The 24,033-nt window shown below is 31.6% G+C and overlaps 2 protein-coding genes across 2 annotated transcripts; both read left to right on the top strand.

Annotated features, from left to right (window-relative positions):
- The first annotated feature begins 4,126 nt into the window (after positions 1 to 4,126).
- LOC8280417 lies at positions 4,127 to 8,486 on the top strand. The gene is made up of 4 exons (XM_002533404.4): positions 4,127 to 4,501; positions 4,613 to 4,695; positions 7,975 to 8,030; positions 8,134 to 8,486. The coding sequence occupies exons 1-4, from the start codon at positions 4,330 to 4,332 to the stop codon at positions 8,210 to 8,212; spliced, it is 390 nt and encodes a 129-aa protein (XP_002533450.2). The 5' UTR covers positions 4,127 to 4,329; the 3' UTR covers positions 8,213 to 8,486.
- Positions 8,487 to 11,299: 2,813 nt separating this feature from the next.
- LOC8280416 (extra-large guanine nucleotide-binding protein 3) lies at positions 11,300 to 22,337 on the top strand. The gene is made up of 8 exons (XM_002533403.4): positions 11,300 to 12,474; positions 12,549 to 12,686; positions 14,785 to 14,889; positions 15,009 to 15,194; positions 16,057 to 16,234; positions 17,701 to 17,942; positions 20,901 to 21,070; positions 21,166 to 22,337. Exons 1-8 carry the CDS (start codon positions 11,539 to 11,541, stop codon positions 21,749 to 21,751), a joined length of 2,541 nt encoding a protein of 846 aa, XP_002533449.1. The 5' UTR covers positions 11,300 to 11,538; the 3' UTR covers positions 21,752 to 22,337.
- The last annotated feature ends 1,696 nt before the right edge of the window (positions 22,338 to 24,033 follow it).

Below are 24,033 nucleotides of genomic sequence, written 5' to 3'. Positions count from 1 at the left end.
TTATTATTACTAATCTTTTCACATCTAGAGGTTGTAAGTGTGAGTCTATTCTTTACCATATGGAGTATAGGGTTTTTTATGCTTAAAATATTGATCTTATCAGTCTTTTTTAGCTGGATGATATAAAAAAAGGTTGTCTTCTCCATGCATAGTGATAAAGCTCAAGGCCTGATGGAATAAATCACTAGTTTTGTCAGAAATTTTTAGAATATTTGTGGTGATTAATTTGCAGAAGCTTGTCATGATTTCTTGGATTATGCTTACTTTCCTGCAGAGTTCAATCAAACTTTGGTGGTTCTTATCTCAAAGATCAATAACCCCGAAAAGATTATTAAGCTTAGGCCAATCTCCTTATGTAATGTCATTTACCAAATAGAGGTTAAAGCTATTGCTAATCAATTCAAATTTGTGTTGTCTAGTATCATTTGGATTCGCACAATGTGTTCAACACAAGAAGGCTTATTATAGATAATTGATGGTGGCTTATGAATTTGACATTATATGTAGCATAAAAGGAAAGGAAAGACAGGTTATATGGCTCTAAAAATGGATATGTCCAAAGCATATGACTGCATAGAATGGACTTTTTTGGAAGAAATATTACTCAAGCTTAGTTTTCATACAAAATGGGTGAGATTGGTCATGCTTTATATTAAGTACAGTAGAATATAATTTTTTGATTGCTGGTGGTGAAGTTGGTCCAGTTGCTCCATAGCGAGGCCTTCGACAAGGCAACTCAATTAGTCCTTATTTGTTTATTATATGTGTCGAAGAATTATCTAGTATCTTGTCAGGTTATATTGCTAGAGGCCTCATTCATGGATGTTATGTTGCTTGATCGTTTAGATCTCTTTCCTTTTTTCTTTTACAATTAATTTAATATCATAATATTTTTTTCCTTTAGTTTTTTACTATTTCTTTAGATTGTATAGACCTTTTTATTTTTATCGATACGAAAATAATAAAAAAAATTGGATTCAATTGTCAACTCCTCTTATCAGAAATAGGATTGACTACCGATTCGAGTCATAGTACATGGTTTTATAAAAGCATATGGTTTTCCCGATCTAAATAAAGCAGGTTTTACATGAAAAAGATTTAGCTCAACATATTCTATTCAATACGGGTAGGAGAAGACCCCGACTCGGTATTCCTAAGTTTAGCTACTTAACAATGAGATTTATTATCAATTTTGCATGTCCTTGAAAATTTAGAGCAGGTGCAAATTCTCCCAATTTATGATCCACCATACGATATGTTATATAAATAGATGAATCTCCTTTTCATTATGGATAGCAATAATATGGCCAATCATTATGGGTATAATGGTAGATACACAGGACCACGTTACTATTATTTCTTTTTCTACTTTGTGTTAAGCTTCTTTTTTTTTAATAAATGATTTGCTACAAAAGGATTTTTTTTAGTGAACGCGTCACAATGAATTTTTCTTTTATTTATTTATTTTGAAAAGACGAAGAAACAAATTCTATTTTTTCTCCTATTTACTACAACGATAAAAAATCAAATTATTATTATATTTATTACTTTTTCTACTTCTTCTTCTAAGTGCAGGATAACCCCAAGGAATTGTGGGTTTTTTTCCTACCAATTGGAGCCCTCCCTTCACCACTCTCATGGTGATGGTCTACAGGGTTCATAACTACTCCTCTTACTACAAAACGCTTACCTAGTCAATATTTAGATCTGGCTCTATCCAAACTTTTCTATTTCACCCTAGTATTCCCTACTTGTATGACTGTTGTTGAGCAGTTTTTGGATATTAAATGAACCTCCCTAGAAGGTAATTTTAATGTGGCCAATTTTCCTTTTTTTGCAATCAGTTTCACTACAGCACCTGCAGCTCTAGCTAATTATCCACCCTTTCCAAATGTGATTTCTATATTATCTATGGTCGTGCATAAAGGCATATCAGTTGAACTAGATTCTTCTTTTTGATTAATCAAAACCTCTTTCCAAACTATACAAGCTTCTCCCAAAGCATATGGCTTTCTGGGTATAGATGATGATATCTATATAGATGGACCTTATATATTGTAAAATGAAAAAAAAAGTACTACATGAGTGGATATATAGGAATCTAAATTTGCTGAATCGCTCATGTTATGCTCTTCTACATCCTATGTCTTCTTGTTCCTTCATCTGGCTTATGTTCTTCATGTATCATTCAGACCGAATGACTCTCTGAAATTACGTTTGATACTTCCACATAGGAGACATTTCTATTTTTTCTCTAGGGAATCTTTAGAATTACTTCTGCTTAGCTTTCAATTCACCTCCGACCATCAAATGAAATGTGAATAACTCGTCCTCTTCTCTTTCGTTTCTGAGGTTTCTTTCAACTTCTTAGTAAAAATAGTGACAGTATTTTGCCTATTATGAGATATCACATCTCTTATTCATTGATGATAATTTTATCTTTTCTAAAGTTCAATCGGACCCTTTTTAACTTTTAGAACCAATTTAGCCTAGAACTTTCCGTCTGCTTCATTTTAGAACCAATTTAACCTAGAACTTTCCGTCAGCTTCATTTTTACTAATTTGCACAACATATACTAGTCAAGAAGGTAGTGTTATATTTATTAAATAAAATAACTTATTTTTTCTACTTTTGTTTTTTTTCAAAGATTTTCTCTCCTTATTCCATTGGTTGTGAGTATTTCATTAAAAAAAATATAACTAAGAAATAAAGCAATAATAATTAATTAAGTGAACAAAAAAATTAAAATAAGTAGAATTCCACCCATTCTCTTCCCTTACCCGTTGCTCTCCTTGTTTCTTTTTTGCTTTGTTCCCGTTTAGAAGTATGTCGGCCAAGCTTTTGTTATGAAAGCTCAAGAACGGTAATTATAGAAGAGAAATATGAAGTGTCGCTCCGACCAATTATAAAAATTTGAAGAGTAATTGGTGCCTCCAACATTGAAATTGGTGATTCCAAGCCCATGAGATCTTGTAATGCTCTCCTGTCATTTTTATGCATCAGATTAAGCTTGAAAGCATAACCCAACAACCATACCCAAAGAAAGTGATCATTTGAAAAAAGAAATAGAGAGAGAAAGAAACTTCAAACACCAATAACCAGCAAACCCATGAAAGAAAGTTGTGCCAAAATGAGGATGCTTCCTATCAGCTGTGCCAAATGAGGTTGCTCAGAAGCTTGGATTTAAAATAGAGATAAATATAATAAAGTATTTTGTTGCTTTGTGATGTTTTAAACGAAAAAAAAAAAGACAATGTGATTATGGACAGGAAAAAAAAAATATTTTATTGTTGAAAAGTCTAGATTTGTAATGATTCAACTAACTTCAGTATAATCAGCCATCATTATCAAATTGTCCGGGTTTGATAACATAATTTTAGAATTTAACAACTTCTAATTCTATTATTTGATTGTTAAAATTTCGATTTAAAAAATTATTAATCTGATGATATCGATTTGACGATCAAACAATAATATTTTGAATTATTAAGCTCTAAACTCATATTATCAAACACAAAAAAATATGATAATAATAGCTCATTAGAATAAAGAAGGTTATATCATTGCCAATTAATACTTTTTCATTGTGAAATAATTTTTTATCATAATTATTAATCACATATACTTTTTTTGTCTCAAAAAAAATATATTTTAAATTACCAAATGGTGAAACCATATATTTTTTTATATTATCTCTTTAAAATAAGATTAGAATAAAAAAAAGGTTTTTCTATTAAAATTTTTCAGCATTTTTAAGTTAGTTTGGGATTCTTCTTCTCAACTAACAAAACTTAAAAATATATACAACTGAAAAATAGAGATTAAATGAAGAAATGTAAAATTTTGTGCTACTTTGGTTATAAAAGTTAAAGATCAGTGGTTAAAGGAATATATATATATATATATATATATATATATATATATATATATATATATATAATATTTTTATGTAGATGTTATATAAATTAATAATTTATTAATTAATATATTATTTATGCGAGAAATCGTATTAATTATATTTTTCAAATTCTTTATACATTATAAATTTTAATTTTGATATTAATAAATATTTATCATTTATTTATTGTGCATTGTTCAATATGCAAGTATTAATTTGATAAAATTAAAAAAAAAAAAAAGGAATTATTTTCTAGATCAACCGAAAGGCTTGGTTGTTAAGGAAGGCATCAAAGAGAAAGAAACAGAGAGAATACAGAAAGAAAAGTAAAGTCAATTGGATTCCATTGATTTACAGAGTCGAAAGGGAAAGAAAAAAAGGGCAAAAACAGAGCCCTCAAGTAGTTGGTAGTGTATTTTGGAGAGTAAAAATGGCGTTGCAGTGGATGATACTGACTTACGTTGTAGCAGTGGAGGCGGCCCTAGCGGCGGTATTAACTGTTCCGTCGCCAAAAGCCTTGAAGTATCGATTAGTATCTCTCGTTTCTCTCATTCTTCAACCGGCTCTCTTCGTCGTCCCTTTTGCTGGCTTCCAGCTTCTGGGTTTTCATCTTTTCCTACTTCTAGATTTATGTTCTCTTTCTTTTCTTTTTTTAATATACTATAATTGATGAATTCTAAATTGGGTTTTGGATTTATTGTTCTTGCGTGCAGATATCTATTGGAAGAATGAGCATCGGCTGATGTGCACCTCTGAGATCTGCACTGCTGCTGAGAGAGATCGCTATGAGAAATCTGTAAGTTCTCTAATGTTTAATTTATAGGATTTGGAAGTATGCTTTCTGTTAAGCTTGGATTGTGTTCAATGATTTATTGAGCTATTGATGATTGATTAAAGTTTTAGTTCTTAATGTCAATTTTGCTATAATTAAATTAATTGATTTGGATGAAAGTTTCTTAAACTGTTGCTCGATTTTTGTGGGTCATTGAAATAATATACTAATATTTGAATCACTTTTGGAACTTAAATGATTAAATACACTACCAATTGTATGTGGGATGTATTTTCAAGATGCAGACGTTAAGTTTATTTGGAACTCTTCCACAAGGAAGGATACTAGTAGAATTGGATATGGTATGGAAGAGTAAAATGATGTGGATGTTTTACTCTTGAGGTTTATACTTGTCACCTGTTTTTTCTTCAATTTTGTGTTATATCACTGACTGTGATACATCCTAGGAGTCCTGTGATTCTTGTTTTTAAGTCCCGGGAAGAACCCAGAGACATTGGCAAGTGCATTGTTTTCTTATCATTACAATGAATGTGGACAAGGAATTGAGATTTATTTGTTTATGTGCATTTATATAAAACTACGGATAAGATAACTTGTAGGGTTTCGATGGCTAAGTTTCAGAATGTAGAAATATTAAGGAGCTATTGTGATTATTTGTTCATGTAAATTTAAATGGTGTATGGCCAAAACATAAGTGTGTTTTAATTAAACCCTGTGAACTGTGATTGCTTTGCTCGAGTTTTATGGAATTATGACAAAGATTTTATGATGCTTTATGCAAATTGTTCATTATCTCATGGTATATTCATTTTTTTTCTCTTCAGTTTATTACTCCTTCTTGTGTACTTTTATATATTTTTCTTTTTTTTCTTTTCATGTGGGCTTTAACACATGGTTTTAAGAAATTTGTGACCAATTTTTATCATTTTTTCCCTATTTTCTAAATTATATTGACATTTAATATCATAAATGTGTGGGTATTTAGTTGCCCAAAAAAAAGTGTGTATATCTTGTTATCGCTGTAGTTAAAAGTAAAATACGCACTCAAGGCGATATGCATTCCCATCACCATGAAGTGCAAAGTGCAAAGAAAGCTCTCACCTGAAAAAAGGAAGGCGCACAATCTATAAAACAATTAATTAGCAATATAGTTGTGATGTAGGACAGATTTAGATAACCTGTTCTACTTTGATTTTTGCAGAACATAAGGGTTTAACATTGAATTTCAGGTTTCATTTGAAAGAAATTCAGATCTGAAATAGAAGAGAAGGAAAGAAAATATAAGAAAATCGAGTAAGATAAAGCTAGTGAAATGTCACTTCACATGGGAAAAGAAAACTCTATAAAATTTGAAAAATGAAATCTATGGAATTATATAGGAATAAAGAAAGTCTAGTGCATTCTAGTAAAAGATTTTTATAACGTAAGTGGTGCTCTAGTTTGTTATATTTAGCAAACTAGATATAACAAAATGCCAACTATACTGAAATTTCTCTTTTATTTAGTTTTTTTTTTTTTTAAAAAAAAAACAGGCGACACCTGAGGTATTTAGCGCCTTGCACACAGGGTGAGCACTTTCTTATTGATGAGAAGTGGGGGTTAAGAAACTATAATTCAACAATTGAGGTTTCCCTTGGACTTAGAGGGATATAGCATTGAGATGCCTGGATGGTAGATACCTAATGTTCTTGGATGACTGAACTAGTTCAGAGTGCAGCTTTTGCATGAAGTTTGTCTACATGCAAAAGTTCTCATTTCTCTGAACTTTGTGCCCATTTGCAATTGATTTTTTGTATTTAAGGGCTTTTGTTATTCACAACGATTGTAGAATTAAATGTAGTTTTAATTATCATGTAACCAGAAGCTGGGTTTTGAAATATTGTTATTGCCATTACTATCAGTTTGATAGGAATGAAGTTATTAATTCTTCACGGTCTTAATCCATCAGTGCTTTTTAACCTCATGGAGCTTTTCTTTATGATGGTAGAACTCTGTGTCTAATAAATGGAAGCTTGGAGATTGTTTATTTTTCTCCCACCATGATATCCACGATGTTAATAGTTAACTCGTGCTAAAATGCTATTCTAGTATAGTGAGGAATATATATGCTCAGAGCCACTCTGCTATATCTAAATGAGTAAACTCTCACAGAGAAAAACTGACTCTTAAGCAACTACATCCATATAAATACATGGGAAAGTGAATGTGCTTAATTTATATTCACATGGCATGAAATTTATTTAACTATAATTCTCTGATTGTATGCTGCATATGATTAAATACCTTTTTTTTACGGAAGTATATAATTCTTAAATTTGCTCAAAAGAGTATATGAACACTTTTGATGATGGATATGTGCCTTGTAAATTCCTATTTTTGAGGTAGTTGTGGGAATAAAATGCTTCACTGTGTATGAATTCACTTTCTGAAATTGGCAATTTCAAGCATTAACATCTCCAATTCGAAACAGGTAAAGAGAAAGCATCTTGCTCAAAATTAAGATGGGAGACTGTGTTTCTGCAATTTCAAGTTCCATATCATAAGACTGAAAATGCAGAATACATAAAAAAAAAAAAACTTCTAATAATAAAAGGAATTTATCAATAGTTCCTTAAATTGTTGCCTCCATTGAAAATATCTTGGTTTGATTTTGAGTTCTTTATTTAGCATATGAAAGTTTTATTGAATCACCTTGCTATTTGAAGTCAATTAATTGAAAGCACCTCCATCTCCACGCCTCCTATTGCTTCATTCCCCTTTCTAAACCATATTTATGCTGAGTCCAAGCCATTACAGATGCTTTCTGCATCGGGAAATGTTCTTTCACATATTTGCATATTTTCAGTGACATGAATGTTGCCGATATTTTTGAGGAAAATGGGTTACCTAACATGATTGAGTTGATGACAACAAAGTAAAGAGTTTTGCCTTTTCCTTACTCATTTTTCTAGTTTAGTCCCCTGTGCCCTTCCCTCAGTAGAACTTACTCATGGATCAGGCTGCTTATATATTGTTAGGATTAGGTTTATAAATAGCATATGGTATACTTGTAAGTTAACTCCGGATGCTACTACATATTAGCCATTTCATGTCCCTATCATAATATTACAAGATATTGAAGAATATATATTTGTGGGAATTTAAGATGGGAATTTGGGTTGCCATTTTAGCTTCATCTCATGACACTGATAATTGATTATGCACCTTTTGAATCAAATTTAGCTGCAAGTTGTTTCTTTTCTTGTCTTGATGAGATTTCACATTTTATTTTTTGTTTTGCAGATCTACAAAGCTCAAAGGAATGTAATTTTGTGCGCTTCAGCTTGCCTGCTTTACTGGTATGTGACCTGATATCTAATGTGTATAATGTAGAAGTTTCCTTGGAAGTTGAAAGCTTGATTTGTCTGCATCTGTGTAATCCGCCATTGCATATGGACGCAGGTGTGTCTATCGCATATGCCACTACTACAAGGAGATTCAAAAGTTGGAGGAGGTAGAGAAGCGCGCCAAGGACCAGTAGTGGAATTGTCATTTATCCCCACCTCAGCATTAGGTGTAGACAGAAACTTATGCTTTCCATTTCTGTGTAAAAATTTGTATTGCAGCACGCATCTGCAAGTGCATTATGCTGTGCTCGCCCATGTTCTTTCTTTTGTCGCAGCAGTTCTTCTGTTATGTATGGAAAGTACAGGACAAATATTGCTGATTAGAAACCCAGCAATCTGTCTTAAAAGGAGCTGTTTTTTGTTAAACGTTAAATTACCCTTCTAAAAATCTGGTTTTGCTATTCTGAATTTATGGGTATTACAAGCATTTTGTGTTTTATCATATTAAGTTAACGTTGCATTTTGATGAATCTATAAATGTGTTCATTGACCCGCCAAGAAATGTTTTTTCAGATACAAAGAGTTTGATCGCCACATTAGCAATCAGCAATTTTATGGTTTTCTTTTATTTTTATTATCGGATAGGATTTTGAAAAAGTCTTTCTAGCTTCCATGTAATTCTAAAAATTCTAAAACAATTATATATATATATGAAATTAGTGTAAGTAGCAAATGATATACTTCAGGGTCTTATGAAAATGTTTCTTGGATTCTTTAGATTAGTACAAATAAATTTCCTGATATTGATTTTAAGCACGAAGTATAACAATGTTTTTATGCTTTTTTTATTAAAATTATGAATTCTCATGTAAAGTAATTACTTTAATATTTTATAATTTAAAAAAAATTGTAAAACTTACTTAAAGATTTATATTGTAATTTATAGATTATATTTTCATATTTATCTATCTAACCTACTTATCTAATGTAGATATTCATGCATTTTATAAGTCTTGTCAATTAAATATTTTATAAAAAAAATTTAAATTATTTGTATAATATTAATTATTTAAATTTGAATACAAATAATTGATTAAAATATATTTTATTATCATCTCAAATTCTTATTGAATAATTATTATTTAAAAAAAATTATTTTATTGATGAAACAAAAGAATCGGCGGAAAACGCATATTGAAAATAATTATCATTATATAAATAGTAAGTCTCTTTAAATTTTTTTACAAAATATGTTTATATTTATTAATTTGTCTTCTTTTTAGATTCTTTTTCATTCCAAATGCTACATAGTTTTTTTTTATCTTTTAACATATTTATTTGAACAAGACTTTTAGCATATTCTAATAACACCCATTTTTGCAATAGACTATAAGAAAAAAGAATAACTAAAGATATTAAAGAAGATGATGACAATAGCAACAATAACTCTAACACGCAAGCAGCTGATTTAGAACCAAACATAATCAAAATAGTACTCTACACATTTTTTATTGATTATTAGTAAATTAATTAATAAACATAAATCATTCTTTTGAAAAGTAATAATTTCAACTTATATTAAAGTAATTAAATATATATATCTTTTTGGTATTAGGGTTCTAATGGAAGTATAATTGAATCTAACATTTAGTCTTCTGTCTTTCTTTTATCTCAAATTTGATAAGTATTCCTGTCAAAATAAATTTTGATAAAAATAATTTGTGATAATAATATTAACGTTAAAATTATGAATAATTGGTGTTGAAAAGGTTTGATCTTGAAGAGTCTAATTTCAATAAATTAACTCTATAATTCTTCTTTAAACACATGCTACTCTCCATAATGGATAGAGAGAATCTTTTTAATTATGAATTTCATGCTACTCCTGAAAGTTTGATATTAAGTACAAAATATAAATATTTTAATAATTAAACCTTTTAAATATAAAAAATGGGTTCAACTTTCCATATCTAGAACTAATTTTACTTTCTATTATAATTTTAATTAAGTATTATAAATTTTTATGTACTTTCATTTAATTGATATTTTTAATCTTTGGCTTTGTATGGTATAAATCTTTTACTTTTCAAGAAGTTGAATTTCTAAAGAAGTTATTTTCCAAAATTAGAAATTAAGAGTGTTTGGTATATAATTGACTTCCTAGAAAATGAAATTTTGTTGCTTCGTCATGTATTTTAAAAGAAAATAATAAATAAAATCGGCGGCAGCTTTTCTTAGATATTTAAATGAGAAAATATTGGTCAATATAAGAAAAATTAAATTATCTACTTTTCGGAAGTTCTTGTCACCGTGCAATCAATCACAATCAAAATCTTTACTTATCAGAAAGTGCTCCTTACTAACCCCATACCAAATGAATCCTTTATCCTTTTTCTTTTTATAAAAGGAAAAATTACAAAAAAGAAAAAAAGAAAACCAACTAGTGGCTAGAGACCTTCTGTAATAGTTGAAGAAAAAGTAAAAAAAAAAAATTAAAATTATTAATACTTATGAGAAAATAAAATTAACAATATAAGAAATTATTTAAATATTAATTAAAATACTCTTTATTATACATATAATCTCTTTAAATAAAATAGAAAAGCATAACAACATAAAAATCTACAAGTTTTACGATATCTTGCTATTTGACTAAAGTTTTTAATATTGTTAATTTAGTCATGAATTTACTAATTGAGAACTCTTTTAATTAAATCTCAGTTTTGGTTAAAAATTGATATATAAAAATTATGACACGTGTAATTTCAAACACATTCAATTGGGTCCTATTGCTACATCATAACACCATCTAATTCACCTTAGTTAAGTTAACTAACTCTACACACTTTATCCATTAAAGTCGAAGAAAAAAAGAAAGATAGATGTGTAAGAAGAGAGATGGATGATGAGAGATAATGTTAATTAGGATTTTTTTTAATAGAAAGCTAAATGGGTAGAATAAAATAGATGAATGAGTAGAGTTTGCTTAACTAAATCATGATGTGGCAATGGAATCCAACTAAATGTGTTTGAATCATATATGTCATTATTTATTTAGATCAATTTTGACTAATATCGAAATTTGGTAAAATAGCTCTCAATTAGTAAACTTAGGGCTAAATTGACAATATTTAAAACTTTAGTCAAAATAGTAAATTTACATAAAATACTTTTACGGCTATTAGCCCAATAAAATTGCATTCAACAACCACAGCACCAAATCCACGCAGAACTCATGGGTACAACTAGCAAATCCTTCTGATCTTTGAAAAAAAAGTAAATAAATAAAAATCTTACGTATCGAGCATTACGTCAAATCTAACGGAATTTTTCGTTGTAACGGAATCACACCTGACACCGCTTACGTTATTAATATCTACCGTTACTGGAGGAAAAAGAGTCAAACACACCATCTAGTTCGAGCTAGCCAACCCAGCAGCTTTATTTCTTTGACAAATTTTCCTTCATTTTCTCGCTAACCAAACGAACGAAGAAAAGAGAAAAAGATCCTCATTCGCAAATGGCTACTGTTGACACAGAAGCAGAAGAAGAAGAAAAGGCATGGGAAGAAGTACTGAGGAAGATGTTACCTGCAGGCGCTCCACTACCAGACGAAGAGCACCTCGATTACTCAATCGCTATCGAATATCAAGGTCCTCCTATTTCTTACGACGTCCCTCGCGTCGATCCAGTTAACTTAAGCTCCCTTTCTGTTCGGACTTCTTCTTTAGCCTCTGTCTCTCACGCAAATGACCTTTCTATCCCTGTCGCTGCTCCGATTTCAAAATTCAGCCGTTTTACGAACGCAAGCTCAGGTATTTCGAGCAGACCCCAAAATGTAATGGAAACAAACAGAGAAAACGGAAACTGCAAAGAAAATGAAGGAAATCGTGTGAATGTAGTGAAATTCCATGATGCTCCGTTAATATCAGAAACGGAGTATGACGATGATGATGATGATGAAGAACAAAGCAACGATGGAGATTCATCCACGCAATCAAGTGCAGTGGGGCCTGCAGTGGCGGTTAAAAAGGGCAATAGGAAAAGAGGAACGTGCAGTAGATGCGAGAAAAGGAATAGGTTAAGAGAGAGAGAGGTATGTATAGTGTGTGATGCGAGGTATTGTAGTAATTGTTTGCTTAAAGCTATGGGTTCAATGCCTGAAGGAAGGAAATGTGTTGGTTGCATAGGGCTTCCTATTGATGAACCAAAACGGTGTAGTTTAGGTAAGTGTTCAAGGATTTTGTCAAAAGTCTGTAGTGCATTGGAGGTTAAACAGATTATGAAAGCGGAGAAAGAATGTGCAGCCAATCAATTGAGACCTGAGCAGTTACTTGTGAATGGAAGGTCACTTAGGCAAGAGGAATTAGCTGAGGTTTTAGGCTGTCCTATGCCGCCGGAGAATTTAAAGCCTGGAAAGTATTGGTATGATAAGGATTCGGGACTATGGGGAAAGGTATGAATGATAAATGAATATCTGGTTAAGAAATGATTTTTTGTTGTTTATTTTTTAATTTTGTGGTGTTCCAGGAGGGGGAGAAGCCTGATAGAATTATTACTTCAAAACTTAATGTTGGTGGTAAGCTTCGCCCTGATGCGAGTAATGGAAACACCAAGGTTTACATAAATGGGCGTGAAATTACCAAGACTGAACTCAGAGTGTTGAAGGTATTTCTCTCTCTCTCTTTTTTTTTTTTCTGTAAATGCATGTCAATTTAGTCATATGATTGTCTTTCAATTAATTTTATGTTATACTAATGTCTGGCATGGGACTACGGGGATCCTGTTAATTTAAATTGCATACTTTGCTGGCATCATTAATGATTCAATTAAAACTAGTGTTGCTTGAGTTTCCTTTTGTTTCTCTTTACTGTGTTTTGTAATTTTTTCGTCTTAGTGATCGATACATCTGACCCCCACTAGACTGGAACTAAAAGTCTAGTTGAGCTGAGATTTGTTTTACTCATAGTAAAGAACAAGAAAATCATCAGAAGAAAAGTAAGGATGATGTGAGTTAGAGGATTGCAAGTTACAATATTGCAAGTTACAATCACAATATCTAAATACTCCAGCAAAGAGCAAATGTTTAAATTTGCTTATTTCTCTGACCACCTAAAATGGGACTATTAGAATCCTCCATATTGAATGAACACGTCAAAGTCAGATATTACGACATAATTGGATTTCTTGGTCTTGGATTTCTTTTGCACTTCGAGAATCAGTCAAGTGGCCCATGAAATATTAAAGTCAGCAACATCTTTTCAGCATTAATAGATTCAATAAGGTTGAAGAATCTTGTCATAGAATGCCATTTCATTTTGCCTTGTATCTGGTAAGGTGTTAGTGACTGATGCAGTACAAGCCCTATAACCTTTTTGGGATAAAGAGTCCACAAATACGTACTCAAATTTAGGGGAGAAGCTTATGTTGGTCTCCAAAATTAAGGTTATGAGATTAATTGCCAAAAGTTAAAATTTCTTTTCGAGCCCTCAAATGGTTTGTAACTTTGTTTACATAATGAAATTAACAAGCCTCTGAAATTTCTTTGTTTAATTGGTATCTCTTGTTAATAAGATATTAACTTCATTGCTAATATGAAGCTAAATACTCCCTATATGCAGAGTAGTTTTTTGTATAATTTTTTATTGGTAATTATCAAATTCTTGGGGCCTTAGGAATATGAAAGACTGTTGTTTATATTAAATTAAATTTATCTTTATTTAATTAAACCAGGTCTTATACAATTGTTGGAGTCCACACTTCATCAAAATGACCTAAGCCATTTGGACAGTGGGTTCTCCAACATTGTATTTGGGCTAACTTTTTTACCTTCCGCTAATGTGAGATATTAGGTTCCAACAGTCTACTTCAAGTGCAACTGGTCTAATTAACTCTTTTAGTGTCTAGCTCAAATGATGATCTTTTCTTTTTACAGGCCGAGGATCTAGCAGCATTAAGCCTTTGGGCTTCGAGACCATGTCAAATTTTTGGGCCTTGGAAATATGAAAGTGTTATTTATAAATTGGTCTTTTTATTAATTATTAGTTGCAGTCCACACTTCTCGAAAATAACCCAAGGCATTTAGATAGTGGGTTATCCAACGTTATATTTTGGCTAACTTTCTTGTCACCAATGTGGGATTTTAAGTTCCAGCAGTAACATATCTCAAGATCTGCACATAAGAGGTTGCTACTCTGTGCATATCTAGTATCAAGTTTGTGGTTTTTCTGTTAACAATTTGATATTATTAGTAAAGACTGAACTTTAACAAAAGCTAATGCATGTTCTCTCTCTCTTTTGTTGTTAAATGAACTATTTCATTTTATGTTACATATTTCACTAACTGGAAGTTTATGATGCCTAATATCTGCCTTTTGTCTTGTGCAGTTTGTTCTGCAATTCTACATTTTTTCATTTCCTTTCTTTCTTTAGAAGTTTTATTAGATGTTTTTGGTTCTTTGAGTTCTACTTGACTTGATCGTATAATGCCAATGGAATGTTAGGTGTGTTACTTTTTTCATTCGTTTAGTCAAACTAAGTGTCTCTGAAACTGCTGTTTGTTGTTTACCATGTTTCTTTTTTCTTTCTATTTCTCTCTTATTTTCTCTCAAAATGTAAACATGATAGGTTTACACTTCTGCTTGCACAAAAGCTTTAAATGATGGCTTTATATTTAATTGGTAATTACATCATTTATTGGTTATGTGATAGGGCCTCAAGCATTACTACATTTGACTTACTTTATTCATTTTGGTATTCGTTTCAGCTGGCTAAGGTACAATGCCCTCGGGATACACATTTTTGGGTGTATGATGATGGATCTTATGAGGAAGAGGGCCAAAATAAGATAAAAGGAAACATATGGGGAAAGGTTCTCACATAATCTGCAGATAATCCACTCTTTCCTTTTAGTTGTTTTTGAGTTTAAAAATTATCCCGTGGTTTTGAATTGAATTCTTATACAGTTGGTATTTGATTGTTGGTAGGCAGGCATCTACTCGTTTGATTTGTTCACTGTTCTCGCTGCCTGTGCCACCGGGAAATCCTTTGGAGTCAAAAGAAGATCCGACTACCTTTTCAAGTAGGTCAGTGCCTGACTATTTGGAACAGGGAAGGGTCCAAAAACTTCTGTTATTGGGTTTGGAGGGATCTGGAACCAGTACCATCTTCAAGCAGGTATGGTCATGTCTCAAAGCTTCTTCGTTGACTTCATTTCTCTTGTATGTCATAAACATTCATTTAATTGGATGTAATTTTTTCATTTGTTTACTTTGATCTTTTGGTCTCTTTTTTTATGCACAGTAGAAAATAGAAATTAGGAGTTTAATTCTTAATTATGGAATTCAGAAGTTTCTCCTAAATATTGTTTGAGAGTTTAAATTTAGCTGTATTTAGAAATTCTAATCTCCTTAGGAAATTAGAAGTTATAGGATTACATATCAGATATCTTTCTATTTCCTGCAAATTAAGCCGTAAAAAGCTTACTTTAAATCTGTTCTAACATTTTTTTTTTCTTGAAAACATGGTAATTTCCTTTTGTTCTTTGAAATGTACACTTCTCCTTTTGTATCATTGAAAATTTTCTTAGCTCTTAAGAAAGTTATTGTAGGTTACTCGTAAAGTTTCAAAACATTTTGGGTGATTTTGATGCTATCAGTGCTTTTTTCTTTTTTTCTGGAAATCATTATCTTATTTGAGTTAATCTTTTTATTCTTGCTCTTGTATGCAGTATTACATTTTCTTTAGTTAGTGGGTGAAATTTCTTTTTTGCACTGACAATGTCATCTTACATTTGTTTATGCATGTTTGTAATCATTGATCTATTAGTTTTAGTTGGACAGATGTTTAGGAAACTTGAACCCATTAATACTCTTAAGGCTCTTTAGCACTGATGGCAATTTAAGTTTGGATATTCTCTATGTTTAGGGGAGTATAATAACTGTATTTTTATTTTTCCATGACAATGATTACATGCCTTCTTTACCATCTAATCATGTTTCATGAATGACTACTTTTTATTATTTCTTCAATGGAGCAGGCAAAATTTTTGTATGGGAATAAGTTTACTTCAGAAGAATTACAGAACATTAAGCTCATGATTCAAAGTAATATGTACAAATATCTTAGCATATTACTTGAAGGACGAGAAATGTTTGAAGAGGAAGCTCTGATGGAAGATGGAACTGCTAATTTGAATGCTGAAGAATCTATATCAGGTTTGAACTCTATTTTCTCTTTCTCCTTGTTGTTTCTCAATTATGGTTTTCTCTTTTTCATTTGTTGAAAAAGATTTTGTAGATGAAAAGAAGGAATAAAGTGCAAATCCTCCCTCAAACTTTTCATGAAAAGCCAATTTGGCTATGGAACTTAATTTGGTCTCAGTAGCTCATAATTTCTATTTTTTGGCCAATTTGGCCCTATTTCTGACCATCAACAATTAAAAGAACTATTAAATTTGAGGAATTTGAACCATGAATAATGCAAGAATGTCAACAACTCAGGCCTTTGTTGAAGGAGATAAACAGAAAAAGTTATAATGGGCTGTTTATCAGTTGATTGTTATATACAAGTTGCAAAAAAATAGGAATTTTGGGCTAATGATGCCAAAGTAGAGTTTTATGGCCATATTGGCATGTTGTGAATAGTTCACCGGTGGATGTCATCCTTTTTCCATGAAAAGCAAGAGAACCAAAAGGAAATCTAGGATTGTCAAATACTCAAAACTTCAAGCCTAATCTTCATTCAATAACTTTAGCTTCTATGTATAGGAACAAAAGGACTGGTTGAAACCCTGGGTTCAATCTTTTCTGCTACAGTGGCAAATTTGATATTTGACTCAAAAAGATTTCGTGTAAAGGCTTGAGTTAGATCTGTTGCTGGTTCACTGTTTGTCAGCTCTTGGTCTAAAAACAGTGGATATATGATGGTCAATGAACACATACAATAATAACAACACAAATGACAATCTTAAAGTTTGTTAACCTTTTACTTTATCATATTCAAAGGAGAGGGAATAATAATGCAGTCTAGGTGAAACTGACACTAGTTATCGGTCCAAGCCTGTCTTGCTCAAAGGAATCCTATCTGCCAACCTTTCTTTTCTTTCTTTTTTGACAAATTTGCCAACTTTCCTTGCGTTTTTTGTTTCCATAAGAGACATAGTCAATCTTAACATTTTTCTTTTTTGTTTCAAATGGTCCTGTACAAATCTAGTTGTTTAGAAGTGTTATTCTTATTTCCTTTAAACGGTCGAATACAACTCAAGTTCTTAAGTAGATTCGTTCATTTCTAATTCTATGACCATCTGAGACAATGAATAACAGAAACTTTTCTAATTTCCTCCTTATTCTTGTCCCTTTTTTTTTCTTTTTTTAATATAGACCTACTCATCTAAACTTTCCCCTCTGAAAGGGCATGATGTATACTCTGGATTTTGCAAATAGATGAGTTGAATCAATGTTGTGCATTTTTTGTTTTGAAGAAAACTTCTACTATATTCTTAATTACTGTTAACCACTAGATTAGTTTGACAGTGACTGCTCTCTCCCTTTTATATTTTTTCCTATTACTAGGAAGAGTCATGATTTTCTTCAAGAAATAAATACTTTTAAAATGTATATAAAGAATTTTTGCTTGTGGGCATGAGAAAGCCATAGTAACTGGTTGTGATGAACAATTTCAGATGAAACAGGAGTTGAAGCAAATAAGCACTGCATCTACTCCATAAATCAAAGGTTTAAGTATTTCTCTGACTGGTTACTGGATATCATGGCTACTGGGGACTTAGATGCCTTTTTTCCTGCTGCAACAAGAGAGTATGGTCCTATTGTTGGTGAGGTCTGGAAGGATCCTGCCATTCAAGAGACATACAAGAGAAGTAAGGAATTGCAGCTCCCTGATGTTGCCAAATATTTTCTAGATCAGGTGTGCCTCAAGCATCTTTATTATTTGCATGGTTTATCACCAAGTAGTTATAAGTCATCCTATCTGATTCTTTCTTTTCCTTTCATTGATGATCTATCTTACTGTAAATTTAGATTTTCTTCATTATCACGTTTTATCATACCCCTGGAGTTTTGAAATGCAGGTATGTTGTTGTGCACTATATCATGAAATTTTATGCCCAAGGAGCTCTCTAAGTCATTGTTTCATGAGATTTTTCTTTTGATAGAACCTGATGGATAGGAAGGAGAATATGTGGCATCTGTTTCTCTTGAAGCATGTCTAAGGATATTTCTGGGGAAGAACCTCTTTTAAAGTAGCCTCACCTTTGATGAAGGTGAGGCATAAAACTAAACTTGATGGACAATTCACCAAATGATATCAATGAGACTTTCCTTCTTTATGCCATGGATTATGTAATTCAATGTCCCACGGTTGACATTGAGGTGTATGCCTCAACAGCTGAATGTCTGTGCTAGTGTATAGCTATAGCATAGAATGGGAGTTCAATATAGTAGTTTATCTAGGAATGGTTTTGAAGAGGCAAAGTCTTATAATGTCCAGCATAAGAAAGCTACTGGACCTACAGATTTGTGAATATTTGAAGTAAGAAATCTACAGGAGAAACATACCAGTGGAATTACTACGTGAATTGAGGGTGTTTAGGTATTTGTAGTAGCATCTAAAAAGCTAAGAGTAGCCAAGGTACATGTGCCAGGCTAACAAATATAATTTGGCTATATTCTCGTTTGAGCTGAAACATACAAGTGCTATTCTAGACTTAAATGACTTTCAGGTATATATAAACCTTGGCCAAGATGATCGTTAGACATTGATGACATGGACCGCCACTTGCGCAACTAATTAAATACATTGAACTTGAGTTGCTAGGATTATGAGAGGCCATTTGGAAAGACACTGGTAAAATCATTCGCTGCTTGTTAGATTTGAAAGGCATGCAAAGACATGCAATGGACAAAGGATTAAAGCAGCATGGATGGGGGTTCAATGTTACTCCCCTGAAAATGATGTTTCCGGGCTATGATAAAATATTGAATTTCCTGTCATTCCATAGATGATGATGTTTTGAAACTATTTTTGTTTGAGATAACGCGTATAAGTAGTTATATTAGAATTGTTTTTCCATATTTTCTGTGGTATATGAATTCTTTGTTGAAAAAGGTTAGATGGTTGGTTCACAGTGGTCGTTGATTGCTGCCACTATTGATATATTAGGTCTATGCCAAAATTGTAAAGCTAGAGCTTTATTCTTCGAGGGTTCTCATGGTAGTATGCACAAACAGATGTAGGATGCCATCCTTTTAATTAATTTGTTCAGGAATCTGAAAGATTTAAGTGTGTGCTTTTATATATTATTAAAAGCAGATTAGAAGTTCAAACTTTGGAAAGAACATTATCAAATAACAGAAATGATGTTCCTCCAAGAAAAAGAAACAGGAACGGATGATATATTTTGTTTCTATATATATAAAAAAACCTTTGCCTCTCCTAGCTTGCAATATATTCCTGCTCAATTTAATCATAATACAATACATTCCTTCTCAATCAAATCCCTGTAGAATCCATCTCATTAAGCAATTTATAAATACTCTCACTGTGCATCATGAGAAAAGGGAAAGTACAAACCTCTACCTTGTGGTTTGTTGTATTGTCACATATAGGCATTTGGTTTTTTTTTTTTTTTTTCAACAAGAAGATATCTTGTCATATATGTTGTTAATAAATAGAGGAAAAAATGATTTGTGCAGTTAAAGAAAGCTGACATGGCAAGGATAAACTGGAAACATAATCATCACTTTGCAGGATATACTCATGCTGCATCAGCTTCTTGTACGGCTTAAGTCATTTTTGCCTCTATTTGCTAATAATATGAATCACAGGTATCTCATTGACATAAAAAAAATCACATGCGTCTATATGAAAATGCGTCAAACCATTTGTACTTTCCCCTAAAAAATAAAAAAACAAATGAAATAAAAAGAGAAATCCTTCTGTTCTCATTTTAATGCCCAAAAACTTGAGCAAAATATTTCCAGGAAATTAAAATGTTGGGAAAAGATGAGGTTATTTAAAAGAGAACTTGCAGCGTGCACATCTAGATCAGGAACATAAGACTAGCAAAAGCCATCTCTCATAATTCCAAAGTGTCATTATCTTTATACTCATGGTGGCAATCTTTCTAATGTTCAGTCATGGTAATGATGGCTTTGATCTAAGCTTGGAGACTGACTGCAGATGGTTATTCTGACTCTGATTGGAGATGGGACAATGGCGGAGAATGCTAATGGTCATAGTGGCTCTGCAAAGGGATAGACTAGCAGAGAAATGGCTCTTGAATGATAACATGGGAGACTGGTGTTATGTAGTATGGGTCAAAGATGGTAAAAAGAATAGGAGGATAGGTCCCAAAAGAGATAAATAAAGAGAGATATTCCGAAATGAAAAGAAATCCACAAGATGTAGGGAGAGTTTTGATTATAGAGAAAAGAAAGTTCAAGCTGGTAAAAAGATGAGAGAAGAGAGATACAGAGGTAAGAGAAGGGATCCGAATGTTTTTGGTTCCACTAGTTAGATTTTGCTAGAAATTGTGGGGGAAAAAGTGCTTAAATTTCTGTATTATTGGTTGATGAATTTCCACATCATAAAAGTCAAAATATTGGTGTGTCAACAAAGTAATACTGTATACCATTTGGCAGGAGTTTTGCTCAAACTGGTGTGGAAACTTGGTAACTATATATTTTTTAATCTGCATCTTCCCTGTCTTAATTCCAATCATATCATGAATTGCAATCCTTTAACAAATAGATTGAGAAAATTTGCTGAAATAGCAATCCTTTCCTAGCATTTGTTCAAGTGCTGAATTTTTCACTTAATTCAATCTCACATATTTTGATGGATAATTGTTATCGTCGATCACAGGCTGTTGAAATTTCAAGCAACGAGTATGAACCTTCGGAGAAGGACATTTTATTTGCTGAAGGAGTCACCCAGAGTAATGGCCTTGCCTTCATGGGATTCTCATTTGATGATAGAAGCCCAATGTCTGAAACATACAACGATGACTTTGAATGTCCGCCCTGTTTGGCCAAGTAATATCTTCATTCCTTTCATCTAATCCTTTTTCCTATAATGCTGCTAGTACTGAATATTCAGTATTCTGTCCTGTGGAATTTCCTTCTCTCAGATACCAACTTATTCGCATAAATTCCAAAGGATTGCATGATGGTTGCAAATGGCTAGAAATGTTTGAGGACGTAAGAGCAGTTATCTTCTGTGTTGCACTGAGTGATTATGATCAGATCTGGGCCTATGGTTCCGGTTCTCATAATAATAATAAAATGCTGGCCAGCAGGGACTTGTTTGAGAGCTTGGTGAGGCACCCTTGTTTTAGGGACGCTCCCTTTGTGCTTTTGCTGAATAAATATGATACATTTGAGGACAAGATCAACCAGGTTCCGCTGTCCTCTTGCGAGTGGTTCAGGGATTTCAGCCCTTTGAAGGCGCATCACAATACTCAGACTCTGGCTAACCAAGCTTACTACTATGTGGCAATGAAATTTAAGGAGCTATATTCTTCAATAACTGGCCGTAAGTTGTTTGCTTGGCAGGTCAGAGCTCGTGAACGTGTCTCAGTAGATGAGGCGTTCAAGTACGTAAGGGAGGTCCTTAAGTGGGATGACGAAAAAGATGATAACATATACGGAATCAATGCCGATGAATCGTTTTACAGTACAGAAATGAGCTCCTCTCCTTATTTAAGACCTGAATGACCATCCGTTTCTTTTATTTTTCATGGCTCTAGGATGCCAATATTTTGAACTGGAAGATTGATTAATTTTACTTTGACGGTCAGAATTCTCTTGCAGTTGCTCGAAAATGGTGGGGGCTTTTTGTGCTAATATGGTGCAAAAGTGCGTTAAAAATTGATGCTGCTGCTGCTATTGGTGTCTTCTTTAGACTGTAGGAACTGATTTATAAATAAGCTGAACTAATTTGGTGAAGGTATTTGTATATTTTTCTTTATTATTGGGTGGATGGGGAATATTTCCTTCTGTATAGCTTAGTCTTGTTCGTCATGAATAAGCCCAGCTTTTTATCATTTCATTGAAATTTCATGTAAATTTTGGGAGCATCTCCTTCATTGTTAGATACTGCAGTTTGTTGGGGCTTTGCCGACTTGACTATTTCAGAATTCAACAGTATGCTTAGGAATGGCAAAGGGCGGGTTTGGCCTTTCCCATCTCCGGTCGTCCTTGAAGGGCAGAAAATTCTTGTGACCTGAGCAAAAAAACTTTGTAAAATTACACAAGAACAGTGAACAGTTGCTAGCATATAATAGAAATGGCAATTTGCTCATACCCATGGATAATTTTAAAGTCAGAAAAAACTTAATTGTAAAATAAAACTAATAAATATAAATATTTTTAATTTTAAATCACTACTACTTTAAATCTAAATTATTAAAATACTATTCACTATTCAAATATCTATATTTCCTTTTCAATTAAACTTGTAAAATGAAAGAAGATTTTAAATTAATTTTTTATTTATGTTTAATATATATATATATATATATATAGGATAGAGTTATAATAATTTTAAAATTTTAGAAATCAAACTAAGAAGCAATTTAACATTAAATTTATAGACGATTCTATAATTAGCTATAACATTCATCGGCCATAAAAATTTATAAATATAATAATTTTTGATAAAATTAAAAGAAATATAACACATAAATATTTATTGTTAAATATATATATATATAACTAATATTAAATCTATAAATATTATATTTTATATTTTGAATATTAATAAATCTATATATTTTAATCAATATATTCCGTGTATGTTGTGTCCTAAACTTTTAAGATAATGATATCGATAATGTTTATATCATATCATGTCTACATTCCATGATGATATTTATGATTCTTAATTTTGAGCAGATTTTAGAGTTGAATTACTATTAGAGCTGGAAGCATACCAAGCCAAGCTGAATTTTAATAAGCTCCAGCTCGGTTCGGTTTAATCTAGCAGAAGCTCGAGCTCTTATATTCAAATTCAAGTTCGAGTCATCTTAAAATTATTAAGCTTTTGAGTAGTTCAAACTCGATTCAAAAATAGCTAAATTATTATGCTAAACGAGTTAAATTTGAGTTTGGCTTGTTAAATAATTATATAATAAAAAAAGTTCGAATTCATATTCGAACTCGTTAAGAATTTTTAAATATTAATTATAATAATAATAATAATAATAATTATTATTATTAGAAATAGTAATTATATATATATATATATATAGAAAATTTTAAATTTAAAAATAAAATTAATTCGAACTCGAGCTCGAGATATTAAATGAGTCTATAAACAACTTCAAATGAGTATGCTCATGAACCAGATTGTGAGCATATGCACTAGCTTCCTAGACAAACCGAGCTCGAGCTTGCAAGCCTACTTGCAAGCTAACGGATCAAACTCTGTCGAGCTCGAATTCCACTCGATAAAGCTATTAAGCTTGAAAATATAGTAAGCTCGGCTCGATTAACTTAACGAATAATTTTGAAAAAGCATTTTATTGAGTCGAATTCCGAATAGCTCACGACACATTTGGTTTATTTACACTCCTAATTACTATATTGCCATACATAAGAATTTTATCATAATACTGAAATTTTTAGTTTTATTTTCTATATTTTACTAAATAAATTGAATTTTAAGATGACTATATGCATTAAAGAAATATGATATCCTTTAAAAAGCAGAATGGCCATTATATATTCCAAAAATTTAAAAAGTAATAATAATAATTTCATGAAATATTTATTCTTTATTTAAACTTCAAAATAATTTCATGATATGTTTTAAATAATTATTTTATTTTTTGAATATTACATGAATCAAAAATTAATAATATCAGCAAGATATAACCAAACATTGATAATATCAGCAAGATATAAAATATGTAAAGCTAGATCAACATTGATATGACTTTTTTGCGCAACTGAAATAACGGATTCGAGGACTTCCAACGGAATGGGAAATTTTTTAT

Source organism: Ricinus communis, chromosome 3, assembly GCF_019578655.1.
Source record: "Ricinus communis isolate WT05 ecotype wild-type chromosome 3, ASM1957865v1, whole genome shotgun sequence".
Lineage (NCBI taxonomy): Eukaryota > Viridiplantae > Streptophyta > Magnoliopsida > Malpighiales > Euphorbiaceae > Ricinus > Ricinus communis.
This window is presented reverse-complemented; position numbering and strand designations above follow the sequence as displayed.